We start from the raw sequence: 18,309 nt of genomic DNA on the forward strand, positions 1-18,309 counted from the left end.
GAGTATTCTGAAGACGGCTTTCATACCTTTTATGGACCTTGACACTGTTATTTACTTGGAAGTCTATGGGACAGTCCCAAGCCTCCAGGGTTTCATCCAAAATATCTTAAATTGTGTTCCGAAGACGAACGGAGCTTTTACGGGTTTGGAACGACATGGGGGTAAGTGATTAATGACAAAATTTTCATTTTGGGGTGGAGTATCCCTTTAAGGTACCTCTGAGAAGAAATTAGATAAAATCAGTAATTAACAGGAAAAAAATAAGAATATGGCAACAAAGATGGGAAAATAGCACCACAGGTGGTATTATAATATTGTAAAATCAGTATTGAAAAAGAACAGTTTTATGGAAGGCACAGAAAGGAAGTAATGATTTCTAGATTAAGGATGGGATACACAGGACTAAATTCAACACTTGCATTAATGGGGAAGCAAGAAAATGGTATGTGTGATGAAAGTAATGTTTTTGAAACAGTACAGCTTGTGCTTTTTAAATGTAGTATATATGATGATCACTATAACAGTCTTTTTAACAATATTAGGTATATATATATATATATATATATATATATATATATAGTAATACAGATTCATCACCCATGTGCGCAAGATATACAGTAGGTGGCGGTAATAGGAGTGAACGGCCATTGAACAAAAAGAAGAAGAAGCAGAAGAAGAATACATTGGAAAAGGAAGTGTCCTGCCTTTACGGATAATATTTCTCTTTTCCAGATACGTATGTTACTAGCTTGGGCGCCGACCTTCTTGAATCTGAGCAGATTGAGAATGAACTATTTTCTTGAAAGCAGCGGTGGCTGGGTTTTTCTCAGCTGGTTTGCTATCACGAGCGCCTGACCGGACTCTCGCAATAAAACGGCAGAACAACCAAATCAGCCGCGTATTATTTGCCTTTCAAAACGCGTTATAACGGGAAGTGAAGTTTTAAAGGCCTTGATTCTTGAGTTAATTTAACCGTAACCGTTTAACTGCTATAATTTAACCGTAAAGCCACAGTATTTTATTCTAGCAGCTAACCGCACGCGCTGTACAATAATAAAACCGATAAATATCTCCATGACAACGTGTGTGTTGTAGTACTGAGAGCATCGACCGCAATCTACCGTTACACATCTGAGTCTGTAGCATGTTTACTCGAAGCTGAAGGAGATGTTTATACAGCACAACCTGCTGACAGACATTAGGTAGCTCACAACTGGATGGCGACGCATCGAGGTCCAGTATGAAACACGACACATCTGCGCTTCAGTAACCGTGGCTGGAGGTTCAGGAGAGCCTTCATTATGTACCATAACTGTGTCATCGTCCTGTCGATCATCTCCGCCTCTCGAGATTGATATTTCCTGGCTTTTTAAAAACACTCGTGATCCGCCAAGTGTTGCGCAATGGCGGGTGTTGGTGTCAGCGTGCTGCCGCGGGGTCAGCTGCCGTCTGCATCCTCCAACTCCTCGCCCACTGATCCTGTTTCCCGGGGCTGCTCAAGCGGGGACTTTATGGACTCCTTTGGCATCTTCCTGCAGGGCCTGCTGGGAGTGGTGGCCTTCAGCACCCTTATGTGTAAGTATAGGAGAACCTTCTTCATTAAAGGAGTAGATAATCCCAAAAAAATAAAATGTACTCACCCTCAGGCCACCCGAGATGAACATGAGTTTGTTTCTTGATCGGAACAGATTTGGAGAAATTTAGCATTACATTTCTTACTAACCAAATAGATCCTCTGCAGTGAATGGGTGCCATCAGTGTCCTAACAGCTGATAAAAACATCACAATAATGCACAAGTAATCCACACGACTCCAGTCTATCAATTACCTTCTCATGAAGCAAAAAGCTGCATGTTTGTAATAAACAAATCCATCATGAAACAAATATTGCAATGTTTTTATTAGCTGTTTGGACTCTCATTCTGATGGCACCCATCCAGTCATTTAGTCTGCTTCAAACTCGGATTCCTCTGCCTCCACTTTTGAGCACAATGGCCACATCTAAAAATCTATTAAACAACGATGCATTGGACCAAGTTGTTGCCCCACATTTTTTTTTTTTTTTTCAATAATTTTCAATTTTGAAGCATTAAAAGAACTTGATCAGTTCAGGTTGACTCATTGAAGACTTGAGGGTTCGGACCTAGAAGTGCGCAGGTCAAGGCATGTTTGTGAATCATTCAGTGCAGTGCTGCACCTGCATGCTCACCACTGTCAACCTGACACAGTACTTTAATTAAAGACTCTGTGAGCACATTTAATGTGTACATATTGTTGAATCTTTGGTTTTTGCTTGGCCACACCCTCTCAGATCTTCTTAACTTGCTTAGGTCATTTACAGACCCCTGGTCTTTGGGCATGTGTGTACTTGCATATACTTCTAACATGTCTCATTGACATGAAAGAATCTGTGTTGGGATGTTCATACCAAGAACGATGACTATAACGTTTTAAAAAGAATACTATTACTAAATATAGTGGAGTCAAAACCACAACAGCGACACAGAAGAATGATATCATTGAGATCACTTTGAGCCTCTTTTTTTTTTAATCTAATTTCATTGACTAATAACTAATAGATAAATTTGTATTTGTATGCATACGAGAACTTCACAAAAAATAGAATAGACTTTATTAAAGCATGTTTTAAAGTTGAAGATTGATTTTTACTAGTTGTCATTGTTTTTAATGACCCATCAAGTGACCCAGAGATCACCTGACTCTTAGGTCTCTTAATAACTGAGAGTTAAAAAAAAACAAAAACACACACACTACAAGAGTTCACAAGAACAGGGTAATCCAGAGGAATATAGGAGATGTGTGAAATTGTAAGTTATGTGTCATCATCTCTCAGTGGTTGTGTGAGCTGTAATTGTAAAGAGTAAGAGATTGTGTTCAGGGGACACAGTTAACAGCTGTACACAAACAAACAGCCTTTGTGTGAAACAGGCTGCCCTTTATTTGTGTGAACTGTTGGGTCACGTTTGGAAACTAGGGTGACTGCACTAGCAGTTTCCACAGCCTAAAAAGCAGCAATTCTCACTTCTGCTTTTGAAGAAACACTTCCAGCAATTTCATTTGTTTTTATATTTATTAGTGTCCTCTCCGATGCAGTTTACAATGTTTTTGTTGTCAGAATCTAAAAATTGATATAAAAACATACAGTTCATAAATTCAGTGCACCTCTTTAAAATTTATATTTTGATATTGTGGGGGATATAAAGAAAAATATATTGTATAAAAATATAATAAAGAAAATGGCATTATTAAAAGAATGGAAATAAAAAAAGAAAACATTTCGTTTTTTTTTTTCTTCTTAGGGAAAAATACAATTTTGTAATGACAATTGCGCATTGTGTTTTGGTTTTGCATGTGAATCCCGAAAACTCTTTAAACCTGTGATGAAGCAGTTCCTCATTCAGCTCTTCCCCTTTTGAAATGTTAATCTCATGTATCATTTATGGACCTCTGTGTTTTCGTAGCACTGTATCTAACAGAGCCAGCAAAGAGTTTTTAACATCAGTAGCACTTACCCCCATGTGGCAGACATTATTGATCACCCCATTTTTCCTGCTGCCGATATGAAAGCTTGTGTTTCCTCTCCACAGTGAAGCGCTTCAGGGAGCCCAAGCACGAACGGAGACCCTGGAGAATCTGGTAAACTGCCATTTTGTGTCATTAGCAAGCCCTAGATACTTTAACACATGCACGGCCAATGCTGCACTGCACTGACCTGAGATCTGTCTAGCGGCCCTCTGTAGCCCCTTTCCCCTCATTATTTAACGGTGAGTTCTAACCAGGTCTCCTCCCTCTCACCGCCCTCCTCCCCTTCACCTCTCTCAGGTTTCTGGACACCTCCAAACAGGCCATAGGGATGCTGTTCATTCACTTTGCCAATGTCTACCTGTCTGACCTCACAGAGGAGGACCCATGTTCACTGTGAGTCTGTGTGCGCGTTGTCTTTTCAATGTTTCCCCCACACATCGTTGTACTTCCCTTAGTGTTTGTGTCTGTGGTTTTTACATATTATCAGCTGTGCTCAGCGACCAACTCCCTGTGTTGTTTTCCGCAGATACCTGATCAACTTCCTTTTGGATGCGACACTGGGCATGCTGGTGATCTATGGCGGCGTGAAGGCCGTTAGTGCTGTGGTTGAATGGAGACAGTGGGATTCGCTTCGGTTTGGAGAGTATGGTATGAGCCTTAACATCAAATTTTAGGAATAAATTGAAATCTAGTGGGAACCGTGAGTTAATCATGGACTAGACACTTCAGCTGAGCTTCTTTATGTGAATGTGGCCTCAGACTCATGAATGGGAAATTGAATCAGCCCTTTCGTTCCATACCATTGTTCGATTTGTGTTCACTGAATTAAATTAATTTGAAATTAGGATAGAAATCTTGTTCTTCACGGACTATAATGCCTGTCTGAAACCAAACAATAAGTCTAATCAACGATTTAACAGTGTTTTTATATAAAAGTTCCCTCCAAAAGAAAGTAGTCAAACCTTCTTTCAAGGCACTGTAATGCAATTTTGTTGAATTAATTTAGATGAGATTAACTTAACTAGTTCAACCCACCAATTTTAACACCAGTTTCTTGTTTCGGTTAACCACTGAACTGCACATACAGGGTTGTTGGATCTCATTGGCAGTGAAAGATACATTTATGATGATTGTGTTTGTTTTGATGAAATTATGTTTTCAAGCAGTGGTTCTTAACTTTTTTCATTCCAGACCCCAATATAACAATATTCAAAGACCCTGTAATTTTATATTTTATGTGATTTACCAAATACGTATCCTAAAAGACAGATAATTATGATTTTATTCATTTACATGACTTTCCAGGTCTAGGCTTCCTCATATACTCACATTTTTCAAGGATATGGGAACAATTGTTTTGAAGTGTCGTATTTCTACTGTTTGCACATAGGTGAGCCGGTTCAGTGCAGTGCCTGGGTGGGTCAGTGTGCTCTCTACATCCTCATCATAATGTTTGAGAAGGTCATGATCATGTTGGTCCTCCTTCTCCCACAGTGGAAGAAGGTCAGTCAGGTGTCCAAATACTAATGGATGTTTGTGGTTCATGTTCTGAACTAACTGATATGTTTGGAGAAAATGTATTATCATCATGTATCATTATAATACTGCTTTACTAACTTGCAGTTAAAGAAATATTCCACCCAAAAATGAAAACTCATTAAATTACGGTTGTTTTAATTATTTAGTTTATGATGTATTTGACTGGTGTTTGCGTGTGTTGGACAGCTGGCTACACTCAACCCCATAACAGACCCTCATCTGGAGCTAGCTATCGTCATGCTAATCGTCCCGTTTTTCGTGAACGTAAGTGAGACACCTTAATGTATCGTTACCATTCAGAAGTTTGGGTTTAGTATGATTTTTATGCTCGCATGATTTTTTTAGTGTTTAATGCTAATCAAGGATGCATTTATTTGATCAAATATACAGTAAAAACTGTAATATTGTGAAACATAATTTAATAAAATATGCAATGTAATTTATTCCTGTGATTATACATTTTGAGTAACCATTACTCTAGTCTTCAGTGTAACATGATCCTTAAGAAATCATTCTAATATGCAGATTTGTTTAGGAAACATTGTGCTATTTATTTATTTTTTGTCTTTTGTTTGTGTGTAAACCATGAAAACAAAATTCAGGATTCTTTGATGGATATAAAGTAAAATAAAAACTGCATTTATTTAAAATAGAAATCTTTTGTAACATTATAAATTATGTAACATTATTTACCATCACTTTTGAAAAAAAAAAAAATCGTACTGACCTCAAACCTTTAAATGGTAGTGTAATTGCATCCTATTATCTTGTGATTTGTATATATTTTGCTACGTATTTGTACATATATTTGTATTTTCCTCACTGCTTGTTTCTTATGTAGAGAAAATGTGGCTTACATGCTCTAAATCTTCTGTATAAGTCTATATGACAGGTGGTTCTGTCATTGTTGCAACACATCTGTTTGTGTCTGTTTGTGTACGTATCCAGGCTCTGATGTTCTGGGTGGTAGATAACTTCCTAATGAAGAAGGGAAGAACAAAAGCCAAATTGGAGGAGAGGGTAGCAGAAGATGACCCTCGTGGCAGCAGCAAAGTGCGCTATAGACGGGCATTGTCACACGATGACTCTGAATCAGAAGTAAGTTACTTTTACCGAGTCAATTAGATGTGACAGCAAAAAAGGAAAATTATTATTCCTATGGCTGTTAATTAAATAATATTTTAATTGAACAAGATCTGTAAGCAGTTATATGTGCCAAGCCAGCTATGCAACCTACCTTCCTGCATCTATCTATACGTATATCCATGGGTGCACATACATTTTTCAGTGTGCTTCACACATGAGCACCTGGAGATTTGATTCGGTATTCACACTGCACATAGTGTGTGACCCATTAAATAAAACTATACAAAACCAATTAATTAGCAATAACTATTATTGCACACCACTTATGTGCATCCCTGTATATATCAGATCATTTTTAGAAATGAAGTAACTTCTGCATAATTTCTTGACACAATACCTCTTGGGGTCCAGAAATGTTCCACAGGGATTAGAACCCACAACCTGAAAGGCTTAGCAGAGTGCACTACTTAGTTGATGCACAATCATCAGGCTGCTGGGGAGAGCTTTCAGTGTGAGAATGAGCACACAAAAGCATTGCAAAAAGCAAGCAAAGTTTTGACCAGATTAGCATGCTAAGCTAACTAACATTACTCAACATAGGCATGGTCAAATTTGAAGAGGTATTTCTTGGGAATGGTAGTAATTATAAAAAATCTGTCTGGTAATTTCTGTGCAGCTGGGTCCAAAGATAAACTGATAAGATTTAGGACAAAATCCAAACAAGATTATCATTAAACATCATTAAAATCAAAATAGCGGACAAAAAATGATGGAAAATGAAAAATAAGAATCGGCAGAAGCCAAGGAATGTATTGACAAAATTTTTTTGCAAAAATCTTTGCATCTCTGGAACACTAGGTCGCGCTTTGTTCAGACTTCTCAGGTACCTCCACGACATGCTGTCAATGATCCCTACCATATTTGTGTTCATCTGTCAAATTGTTCAGAAGATTGCAAATTATTGCAAAATACAAATTTGGTGGACAGGCAGTTCATCGGATCCAGGCAAAGTCGTTATCCTCCAATTTGGCAGGACTCGCGGAATAATGATTCAAGATCAAGATTTATGACAAATTGTTTTAAAGTTATAACCAAAATTGTCAATTTGTGGTAAATCATGACCCGTAGGTGGCACTGTTCCCAACTTTGGCATGTCCCACTCCCCGAGTTTAGTTTGAACCAATTTTGGGTTGAAATTAAGTTCATGACACCACAACTTTTGACCAAAATATAAAAAGTTTCTTCAGTCATTTCTGTGTGGCTCAGTCCAAAGATCCTCTAAGCCAATTTTTGTAACAATTGGGCAAATTTTGTAGTAACAAAAAATAATACTGTACTATTTAATATGGCCACTACTGTTATGGTGGAGTCTTAATTTAAGCTATTGAATGTGATCAGAATGAGGAAATTATTAAGAAGAAGTAAGCTCCATTTGTCTAGAGCAAAGGGTTCAAAATTTATAAGCTTTAGAAGAGTGAATTTTTTAACTGGTGGTGGTGCAAAATTTGACCAATTTTTTACAGACTCCAAAATTGGTCAAATCAGTATTCATTACAATTTTCTCACTTTCTCATTCCATTCAAAGGGCTGCCATAGACTCCCATTCAATGGGAGTAATAATTAATAATTACATCATTTTAGACATGAGCACCAGCAACATAGCTGGTTTAAATGATTCAGCCAACCACTTTGACCCAGGTCACACTCTGGAGGGGAAAAAACACTTGGTAATGTTAACATTTTTATTGGAAATGAAATGATTTGCATGTTTAAACCACATAATAAAACACATTTCCATTAAAGAAAATCATAACTGATGACATAAATGATATACATTTAATGACATAAATAACATTTATTAGTTTATGGAATGTATAAAACACTTATCAAAACAATCAACAAAGTCTAAACATTTTAGATCTGAATCTAAACAGACTTGCTTTGGCAAAACACTCTTGCTCCTCCTTAAACATCTTTAAATGTCAGAATTTAAATTTTGGGCATTCCTTTGACCTACATTGTTAGATTCAATATCATCCCTCTACCCAAATCCTAGATGGGACATCCCCTATTACATCCCCCTTTTTCCGTAGTACAAATGCATGACCATTATGTGCATGACAGCTCCTTAATCTTTCCCAACACTTCAGACCTGAAGTGATTATAACCAAAGCAGGTATGCCTTAAAGAAAAGGCTGCACAGACTCTTCTGATTAACAAAACATCCAGTAATGAACTCTGGTCAAACTTGATTTTCAGTGGAAGACACAGTAGTGTATGTGGTTTGCTTACATGCTACTAATATTTCTGTATTTATATGATGTTTGACCCAATAACATCTCTTGAATACATGTATATCCCGTGCTAGTGCTAGATTTGAGACAAGGCAAGTCATTTGAGGAGGGAACTTGACACTGAGAACAGTCATCTCAAGTGTGGCATTTCCATCCACACGCTTTATCTGTCAAATACTAATTCATTGACATGTTTTAGTCAAGTGATTATAGTCCATCTTTCTCACTTGTAAAGGGATAAGCAGCTCAGTCAGAATGTAACAGAGAATTTTACCTACGAATTTAGGTTTGCGAGGTATATTCCACTTTTTAGGATGACATGTTTTCAGTATCATCTGTTTGTTTTTAAAAAAGATAAGTTGAACACTGTCTTTCTCTTTCCCTCTTCCTCCTGTGCTGGTCAGATTCTGTTTTCTGCAGATGACGAAATGGAGGATTCAGATGGTGACGACGATGTACGAAGACTCACAGGGCTCAAGCCTGTTAAGAAAAAGAAGCACCGGCTTGGTATTCCAGTTTGAATTCAAATCAATTTAGACTTGAGGTCTCTCTCATTTACCTGAACATGGATCAGAAAGTGAGGGGCATGGAGACTAACTCGATCTATGATTTGTGGGGTAAAGGACCCATGCTCCGGTAGACATACACGAGAGAAGCCTCCGGACATCACTAGAATGATTTTTTGCTACCCTATGTCAAAGGGTAGAACATAATATTTTCAGTCTGTCAAGGTTTTTGTGCACATTCATAATTCTGTACTGCGTCTGCTTTGTCATGCTTAAAGAATGTGATTCTCCAGTGGATATACAACACACTACATCTCCTCGCATCTGTCCAGCCTTTAAAACTGAACTAAGCAATTCAAATAACATACTGATGTTGTTCCACTGAAATAAGTACCTTTTACCATATGCATGTGATTGATCACACTGACTTGGACGAACGTTCAAGGTCACTCGAAGTCGGTTCCAAAGCGTGTTTGTGAGTGTAGCTGCTGCAGAAACTTTTTGTGCATGTCAGCTGTGAGGAAAATGTGCTGATAAAGGTTACAGCATAACACTGGTCAGCAGTGTTATGAGATAGCATTCCAATACAGTTAGTACAGTCTGCTTGCAATCTGTGTTTTTAACCATTTGGCAGCAGACGTTCAGAGAAGGTACGTAAATCCAGGGATGGCTTGTCTTACTGTTTGGCTTTTCAAAGTGTATCTGCCTCAATTCAGTGTCGCTGTGTTCTGATTTTCCCTGTATTTATTTGTTATTTTTGTTGTTGTTTGTATGGGCTCTTAAAAGGACAGTTCACCCAAAATTAAAATTCAGTAATTTACTCACCCTCATGTCGTTCCAAACTTGTGTCTTTCATTCTTCAGTAGACCATTAAGAACATTGAGGTCCCAAAATCATTGGACCCCACTGACTTCCATTGTATGGACCAAAAAAAGGCATTTTTCAAAATAGGATTTGTTTCTCTCAGAAGAACATGGAAAGTACATGATGCTTTTCATTTTTGGGTGAACGGTCTGTAAACTTTCTTTCTGTTTTGCTACTCATTGCAGGTTAGATTCTGTGGTGCAAATGCTTCTGTAACTTTTTGCACAGTTTGGTGTTACGTTGTGGTTTTGTATGTTTTTAAGCATTCCCCGTTGCCTCTATATACTCAGACACTGTCAAACTCTAAACACTATACCAGCAGGCCTTTCTTCCAAATGCTTTCTCATCCACCTTCTCACTTTTCTGCTCTATGGAGCATTTGATTTTATTCCAACACTAAAGCACAGATCCTTGGAGAATGATGCATTTGCACCATCCATTCTCAGCAAAAATCTTAAACCTGAGACTGCTTGTGTCAGATTAGTATTTGTAATCTTTATTCTGAAGATGGATATAATGTGAAGAGGAAGATGCCTGTAGGTTTAGAGTTGGAGTGATTGTAATTGGGAATACAGGACCAGTTGTTTTATCATTTGCATTGTCAAACTGATATTTAATGGACCAAGTTTGTGGGAGTACTTTTTGCACACGTTAGTGTTTTAGTTAGTATGTGTTTATGTTTTACAGGGATGAACTGAAACCAGGCCTTCTGGTCAGGCCTGCTGAATGAACAAGGTAACTGATAAGGATTTCGTCTAGGTTGAACTATAACTGACTTTCCCTCTTCGGGTGTGATTCTGACTATTATTACAGAGCAATCTTGGTTACAGTTGGAAAATGAAACTAATTGGATGTGGAGAGGGGTGTTAAGTACTAAACAATATTACATGATTAAGAATTAGTGACAAATTATTAACTTATGTATGCTTTTTCAATAAACAGTGTAAAATTGGCTATTTGTATGTTGTTATTTTATGATCTGTCACTTCTCTTACACACCTTTTTTTTTTTTTTTTGGCATATTTTATCAGCAAAAGAATGCTTCCTAGACCAGAATTTGAACCCAGTCAGTCACAGTGAGAGGGCTAAATCTTAACCACAAGAGAGTTATATGTATATATCAGCATTTTAGAAAATAAAATTTGCTTGTGAATTGTAATTCAGAGCATTTTAAATAGCATACTTTGTTTAACTTCCATAATATGACTGATACACACTAAAGACGATAACTATAAAGTCTGAATAATCATTCCAATTCTATAAGATTAGGGAAGTCCATGCCACAGTTATAAAAATAATGATATTGTTGCAGTCACGCTCAGAATATTTTTCACTGTAACACCATATAAATGTAAAACAGAATGTCAGAATCTGTTTAAAGAGCTTGAACATTTAAAGTGGCAACCAAGAACATGTGCTGTGGACACCAAGGCTCAGTCTTGCTGTAGAGCTCAATTCTGATTTTGCTGCGATCTCAAAAAAAAAAAGGTTGAAAAAGACAAGGATGGGACAGAAGAGAGCAGAGTTTTGAAACTTTTATGATACAAGGCCTCATGTTTTGCTTGTATATAGAGTTGTCACTGTAATACTTCAGTGTTCTGACACAACACTGCACTTCCACTGACTAGCTTTCGCAACTGTCTTGATAACTTTGGGTATGTAAAATCTTTGAAGTGACTCTCATGAGCGCAGATTCGTGACAAATGTTCATCTAGAGTGACAAAAGTCGCATGAATTCTGATATGACTGTTCAGACTGCGGTCACATTGCATTGGGGGCAGCTGTGGCCTAATGGTTAGAGAGTTGGACTTGTAACCCGAAGGTCACATGTTTGAGTCTCAGTGCTGGCAGGAGTTGTAGGTGGAAGAGAGTGAATGAACAGGGTGTGTGTTCACTTCTCACTGCTGTGTGTGTGCACTTGGATGGGCTAAATGCAGAGCACCAACTCCGAGTATGGGGCTACCATACTTGGCAAATGTCACGACTTTCACTTCACTTTCACTTTTTAAAACATCTGACTTTTATTGGATTTAGTACCACATGGAAGTGGCACAAATCGGAATTGAAAAGATCAGATTCCATTTGGTTTGTGCTGTTCACCGTCATGAAAAAAAAAGATCTCGTCACATGAGCAAAAAAAAAAAAATTCTGATTTGGGTCACATTTGCCCGCTGTGTGAACGTAGCCCAATATAGTTACTGTTAGTGTTCTTGATGTGAACTTTAGGTATATTCTGGATTTGACTGAATCATGAAAAATGGGTGTTCAATACCAACATACAGCTGGTTGTGAGTTTACAGAACAACATCCCAAATTAAACATTGACAGACTTACTTTATGTCATCTTCTTTAATTATATTAGGCACGTGGGTGTCATCTGTTGGTTCTTCTGAGCTGTGTGTAGACCTCTCAGGGGAATCCTCCATGCGTGGCCTTTTAATTGGTGTTAATGTAAATGAAGATTCAGATTTGATGGGAAAATCCTCATCGAAGCAGGACACACTAGCACAATGACTCAAAAGAGGTCTCACTTGAATGGCTGTTATTAAACCACATAAAAATGAAAATCAAACCAGTGAGCAAAACACAAAACTGTTAAGTCACAAGTGAACTTTTAGCTAAAAATGTTACCTTTACTTCTCCGTTTTGGCTTTTTTTGGGTGCGTACTGCTTGGACCGCAACGCTCTTCAGAATCGGAGCATTACACTGGCAGCCCACCTCGCGTGTTATTGGCTGTTGGAAATGTGCAGCAATACAGAAATAAAGCAATGTAAATATTCTTTCTATAGCTCTTCTGTTGTTAGAAAAAAAAAAAAAAACATGAACCACAGACATTTTTGACCTTAAAGATTACACATTTTTAAAAAGAGTCAGTGTTTTTTATCCATAAAATGAAAGTCAGTGGTAACTGGTTTTGTTGTTGTTTGGTACAAACATTCTTCAAACTATATTCTGTTGTCTTGCACAGAACAAAAAGTCATACAGGTTTGGAACGTGAAGTGAGTAAATGACGATTTTTATTTTACGGTGAACTGTCCCTTTAAATTTCACTAACTAACATGAAGTGGGCGGTTCTTCAATAGAATAAAATGCAATGTTAACCAGGCAGGCATTACTTACCTTCACACTCGGTACCGGGCCAACGGTGTATATAGTCGGAACAGCCATATCTATTAAGCTAAGAAAGTCAGCGAAGCCCATTTCGTACTGCTGTAAATTTGTGAAGCATTCTGGGGCGAAATGTTTCGCACACAACCGCGAGCCCTCCGATATTCCTCCTTCCTCAAAATGCAAAAATTCAAGCCAGCGGGCTCGCAACCACGGCAGCTTGGGGAAAGGGAACAAGGTTTTGTGCGGATAACAACCCAAAACGCACCTTTTCACCATATCTGCCCGTGACTTGCTATGCAGCGCGAACTGGTTCTTTTTTTTTTTAAACCGTTTGATTCGTCAAAGAATCGGTTTGAAAGATCCGGTTCAAATGATTCCTGCGTCATGACGCCGCTACGTCACTCATTCAGCATAGCATACATGAAAGGTTGCTTCCGAGGCGGAGAGCTTAGTGATTACATTTTGATGAAAGAAATGCCACGTCTAAGAAACTTCTGAAGAAAACAATACTCACTCGTGCGGGAGGGGAAGCGCCTACAGTGTACAGAGTGGGAACGGCAGTGTTTGCTAATGTAAGGTAGCACGTTATCCCAGCGGTAACCATCCCCAAATTGGTGAAGGATTCTTCAGAGAAGTGCCTGTCACAAAGCCGCGAGCTGGCGCAAATAGCCCCTTCTTCGAAATGTATAAACTCCAGCCACTTTTTTCGTAACCAGTTTGTGGTTGGGAAACAAAATAAAGTACGTGCGTTAGAACAGCCAAATACACACCGACGAACCATGATTAGAGCAGAGAAGAGAGTGGGAGGGACATTCTCATTCTAGAGAGCATCTGATTGGACAAAAACCCGTGTAGTGCTGGATGACTCATCGATATTTTGTTCCGTTTTGCCGTAATGGCCCCTATTGGGTAGAATAAAATAAACATGATGTTTTCGTGTGTTTCTTTAAATGCAAACGAGCTGCTGTTCCCCGTCCCCTTTCCAGAAGAGTGCTGTGTGTTTACAAGAAGTGCTTCTCAGATATGAAGTGGTAGGATCACGCAGAGTTGGTATTGATCCATCCTCGATTAACAGCTTTGATGCAAATCCTGCATTGTATTGACCCTCGGTTACGAAGCAGTAGGGTGTAAACACATACATGTATTTGCCTTCATTTTTGGGCACATTCCCTTCAAAAATAAAACGGAGCGACTGCGTCTTTAGTGGCTTAGATGCAGGGAATAAATTAAGACTCTTATGTTCATTGTAACAGCTAAGAACAGCACATTTAGGTTGTTTAACACATAGCTGAGACATTCTTGTTCATCTAACTTGGGGGAGGAACTAAGCTAATAGACAGCTTTGGTCACATGCTTATGCCAGTGTGACGTCACATTGGGTTGCAGACACAAAAGCCTTGTTCAGACTGTCAGCCCAATCCGATTTTTGTGCAAATCCAATTCAAATCTGATCATGTTTAGATAGTCTGAACGGCAGCGAACTACATGAAATCCGATTTGTGCAAATCCGTTTCAAGCTACATTCATATGTGGTTTGGAATCCTATTCAAATCTGGAAAACGGTCAGATTCGCTTAGCTTTTTCACGTTCTCATGCTTTGTAAAATGTAAAAACGTAAGACGTTTTTATAGAAAACAATAAACTTCTTTGCAGAAACAAGATTGTGTTGTTGCGAACTGCAAGTCGAGCGGAAAAAGACAATATACTGCTAATTTAAGCGCCTCTTTGAGTTTCAAGACCGACGGAGACGGCAGCACAGAATATAGTCACACATTCCAGCTTCCTGCGTTTCTGCCAAAGCCTCATAAAACTAATATAATCCAGCGCGATCGCAACACATTGACTTGTCATAAGACAACATCTGTATTGCAAACTGTGTTGCTGTTATTGTTGTTTTAACCATAGGCATAACAATGCAACAGCATTGCCATAGAAACCAATGCATATTCTGTAAAACTAAAGAGCACTTATGGACACACAAATCGGATATGAACAGTTGCAACTCACTGTGTGAACAGTAATTTATAAAAATCAGATTCTATCTGGATATGCACAAAATCGGATTTGGGCTGACAGTCTGAATGAGGCTAAACGGCTCAGTGGCAGACATGGGGAGAAGAAAAAAGGAGTAGGTGGATTTTTACCATCATAGAGTGATGTAAATTACCATAAATTAGGTTAATTGTAAAAGAGAGTTATGCATAAAAGCTTCCCATTTTAACATTTGAAATAAGTTGTTTCAGGTACACCTCGTATCCTGTTACGTTGCTTCAACTTCGCTTTTTAAACCAGAAGAACGACATTGCTGTGAAAACACAAAAATAACCACTTTCCACTTATTGATAAAAGTTCTTTTAGTTTTTTCAGTGATGTGCAACCTGTAAATGCATGTTAACTTCTCAGAAATAGGTTTTAATGAGTATTTTAACTGTACTGTGGAACATTTGGAACAACTTATATACTTCTTGTCAATGAAGTAATTGTGAAGAATACAAACTTTTTTAGGTATTGTCATAATATACATGTGTATATATGTGTGTGTGTGTGTGTGTGTGTGTGTGTGTGTGTAAGTTTGCCACTGAATTAAAAAGAAATAAATAACAAATATTGTTTATTTTCTGACTTTATAATGTCAGTGAATACAACTCAACACACTATGGTACAAAAGAGTAAGCTGAGTAAGCTGTACATTAATAGATTGCTGACATTACTCATATCTAATGTGAACTTATGGTGACCTCTCTTGACTCACTGAGCTGTATCCTCTTTGATTCGGTGTTCAATAAGCATTAGCAGACAGCAGATCAGCTTCAAGTGAATGAAGTACAATAGCATTGCATAAAAGCTATATACTGTATATATATATATATATATATATATATATATATATATATATATATATATATATATATATATAATATTGTACAACCGTACAGATTTTACTGTATTTTTGATCAAATAATTGTAACCATGGTGAGAGAAAAAAAAAAAAACATTAAAAATCTTACCAGCCCCAAACATTTGAGCAGTACTGTACAATCACAATGATGACATAAAAATGGTTTCTGAATATCTATTTTTATTGGTGCAAGATGTCGGTTCCAACTCATTCACAAAGGCTGACTCACCAGCACAGAAAAGTGTGTAATGATTTGGTTATATAATCTGTGTGGCATGTTAACATCTCCATCATTACACACATTTGTCACAACCAACAAGGTTTAATTTTTTTAACTTATTCAGCATTCAAGTAGTGAATTATAAATCGGTTATTGTTGTAAAACTAATCTGGTTTAAATGAATAGATTTGAGAAAATCATATATATCGAAAACTCTTTGTTTTTCACAATTTTGACCTGTAGCAACAAAATGGATTCTTTCATCTACACGTCACTGATCTGTGAGGAGGGATGTGAGGGTGTTTTGTCTGTAATGTGTTCAGCTGTTCATAGTAGTCATGCTCAGAAAGAGGCTTTCTGACACTGACTGCAGTGCTAATAATATATAATGATAAGAGAGAGAGGGGGGATGGGGGTTACACTGAGCTGGTAACAAGGGTATAAAAGAGCCAGGACCAAAAGAAGACAAAGTACACAGGCGCCAACTTGTCCAGAAACCAGACCCGCAAACATACAGAATGTCTCAGGTATGAAGATATATCTATTCAGTGAGCAGATTAGAAATTGAAGTGTGTGTAACGATTTAAGTGCTAACTACTGTAGGCATTTCTTTTTTGAAATTATATTTGTATTAGTCAGAGGTTAAGAAGAAGAAGAGGCCAGTTGTAAAGGAGGAGGACCTGAAAGGAGCCCGCAGTAAACTGGGGCTGAAGGGAGAGGTCAAGAGCAAAACATACGAGGTCATGGTGGAGTGTGGTAAGTTTGGCATGTTTGGACCGTAAATCACCAGATTAGCTATTATAGTTTAGATTAGAACAAGGATTGTCTTTTTGAAAATGATGTATAAGAATGTAATATCTTTTTGAACTTTTAAAAGGTTTTTATTTAATTTTGATCGTAATACAAAGATTAGAAGACTTAAGAAACCTTCTATGGTTTATTGTCGCAATACTTTAATATTGAAGAATACAATAATAATAGTAATGTACAGTAATTACATACTATACAATAGTATTGTATATAATGGATTATCAGGGTCCTTGTAGGTTTTTGAAGGTCAATTTAAGACCAAGTAAAGAAAATTAAGGAATAAATGAAAGAGTGAGTATGTTTTGAAAATGTAATAACATAGATTAACTAGAATATAGAAATAACTTTTACTCCACCTTTTGATCACACGGCAAAAAGTGATGTTCCTTCCTCAACAATTTAATTCTTTACATTTGTGATTCAAATAAGAACAAATATCTGCCAGTGGGTTCAGAAAAAATACACTTAATTCAAAGGGGAAAAAGTTTTCACCTGCAAAAAACCCTGAAATCAGAGTGTTGTGTTTTGTCTGTTGTGTAGAGCGCATGGGGAAGGTGGCGCCATCTGTTTTCAGTGGAGTAGGATCTGGAAGCGAGACGGTGCTTGAGAAACCCAAGCCTCCATCAGGAAGCGTGTTTGGCAAATGAGTGCAGAATGGACAAATGGACTCTGGGTTTTAAATGCATGTCCATGAGCACATAGAGTACACTTTTGGCATCCACATCATGAATCAATCAGCTGTAATTTGGATAATTATGTCGCATTTTTGTAAGTATTAGTATATGTTTTTTTTATATATTTTTTGTTGCACTTAAAAAAAAAAAAAAAAAAACCTTGTCTCTAGTGTCATGTTTTATATATTTAAAAAAATTGCTAAAAGTGTCTCAGAGTCACCAAGTATGATTTCTCTGACATGCCACATACAAACAAGTCTGTCATTTCAAACCATGTGAACAAATATTACATTAGTGGTTTAATGAAATGGTTGCTTGTACAAATTTGAGGAAGAATGGTAGAGTACAAATTGAAAAAGGTGCTCATTAAAGGATGTAGTCATCTAAGATTTCTAAGATTTGAAATTCTATTTGGATGGCTGTTTAGTACATCTGTAAGAATTTCAACATCACCAGTAAAGCAACTCCACAACTGCGTGATGTCTTGTCAGGGATATTCCCATCAGCTGATAAAGTGACAAAACAACATAGACCCAAAGTCCAGCTGTAAATTAATTTATCAGATATTCTGCTATGACTTGGATAAATAAAAATCTTCCTACTGTGTAATCTTTGTCATTTGCTTAGCAGTTACTTGCACAAGGTTTAACAGATTTGTTTTAATATCAAAAGGCCCGCAAACTTTGTTGGTGCACATTCACTGAAAGCTACACAACTATAATAATCTAAGGTTTATAAATTATTAAACCAATAAACCTA

The 18,309-nt window shown here is 37.4% G+C and overlaps 3 protein-coding genes across 6 annotated transcripts; 2 read left to right on the plus strand and 1 right to left on the minus strand.

Annotated features, from left to right (window-relative positions):
• Window positions 1-634: 634 nt before the first annotated feature.
• Window positions 635-10,787, plus strand: LOC109076394 (store-operated calcium entry regulator STIMATE-like). Its single transcript, XM_042734388.1, has 8 exons — window positions 635-1,575; window positions 3,609-3,657; window positions 3,844-3,939; window positions 4,073-4,194; window positions 4,937-5,049; window positions 5,272-5,349; window positions 6,034-6,183; window positions 8,870-10,787. The coding sequence occupies exons 1-8, from the start codon at window positions 1,404-1,406 to the stop codon at window positions 8,984-8,986; spliced, it is 897 nt and encodes a 298-aa protein (XP_042590322.1). The 5' UTR covers window positions 635-1,403; the 3' UTR covers window positions 8,987-10,787.
• LOC122138929 (THAP domain-containing protein 10) lies at window positions 8,895-13,796 on the minus strand. 4 transcript variants are annotated; one of them, XM_042734391.1, is made up of 4 exons: window positions 12,957-13,455; window positions 12,467-12,569; window positions 12,170-12,374; window positions 8,895-8,945 (listed from the first exon to the last, which is right to left on the minus strand). In XM_042734391.1, the coding sequence occupies exons 1-4, from the start codon at window positions 13,221-13,223 to the stop codon at window positions 8,903-8,905; spliced, it is 618 nt and encodes a 205-aa protein (XP_042590325.1). In that variant the 5' UTR covers window positions 13,224-13,455; the 3' UTR covers window positions 8,895-8,902. The 4 variants fall into 4 exon arrangements, with proteins under 4 accessions (XP_042590325.1, XP_042590324.1, XP_042590323.1 ...); XM_042734390.1 differs by lacking the exons at window positions 8,895-8,945; window positions 12,957-13,455 and adding exons at window positions 9,029-9,155; window positions 13,462-13,796; XM_042734389.1 differs by lacking the exon at window positions 8,895-8,945 and adding an exon at window positions 9,029-9,155.
• A 2,657-nt stretch (window positions 13,797-16,453) lies between these two features.
• On the plus strand, window positions 16,454-18,159 carry LOC109061221 (musculoskeletal embryonic nuclear protein 1-like). Its single transcript, XM_019078363.2, has 3 exons — window positions 16,454-16,593; window positions 16,702-16,822; window positions 17,417-18,159. Exons 1-3 carry the CDS (start codon window positions 16,585-16,587, stop codon window positions 17,521-17,523), a joined length of 237 nt encoding a protein of 78 aa, XP_018933908.1. The 5' UTR covers window positions 16,454-16,584; the 3' UTR covers window positions 17,524-18,159.
• Window positions 18,160-18,309: the final 150 nt, after the last annotated feature.

Source organism: Cyprinus carpio, chromosome B11, assembly GCF_018340385.1.
Source record: "Cyprinus carpio isolate SPL01 chromosome B11, ASM1834038v1, whole genome shotgun sequence".
NCBI lineage: Eukaryota > Metazoa > Chordata > Actinopteri > Cypriniformes > Cyprinidae > Cyprinus > Cyprinus carpio.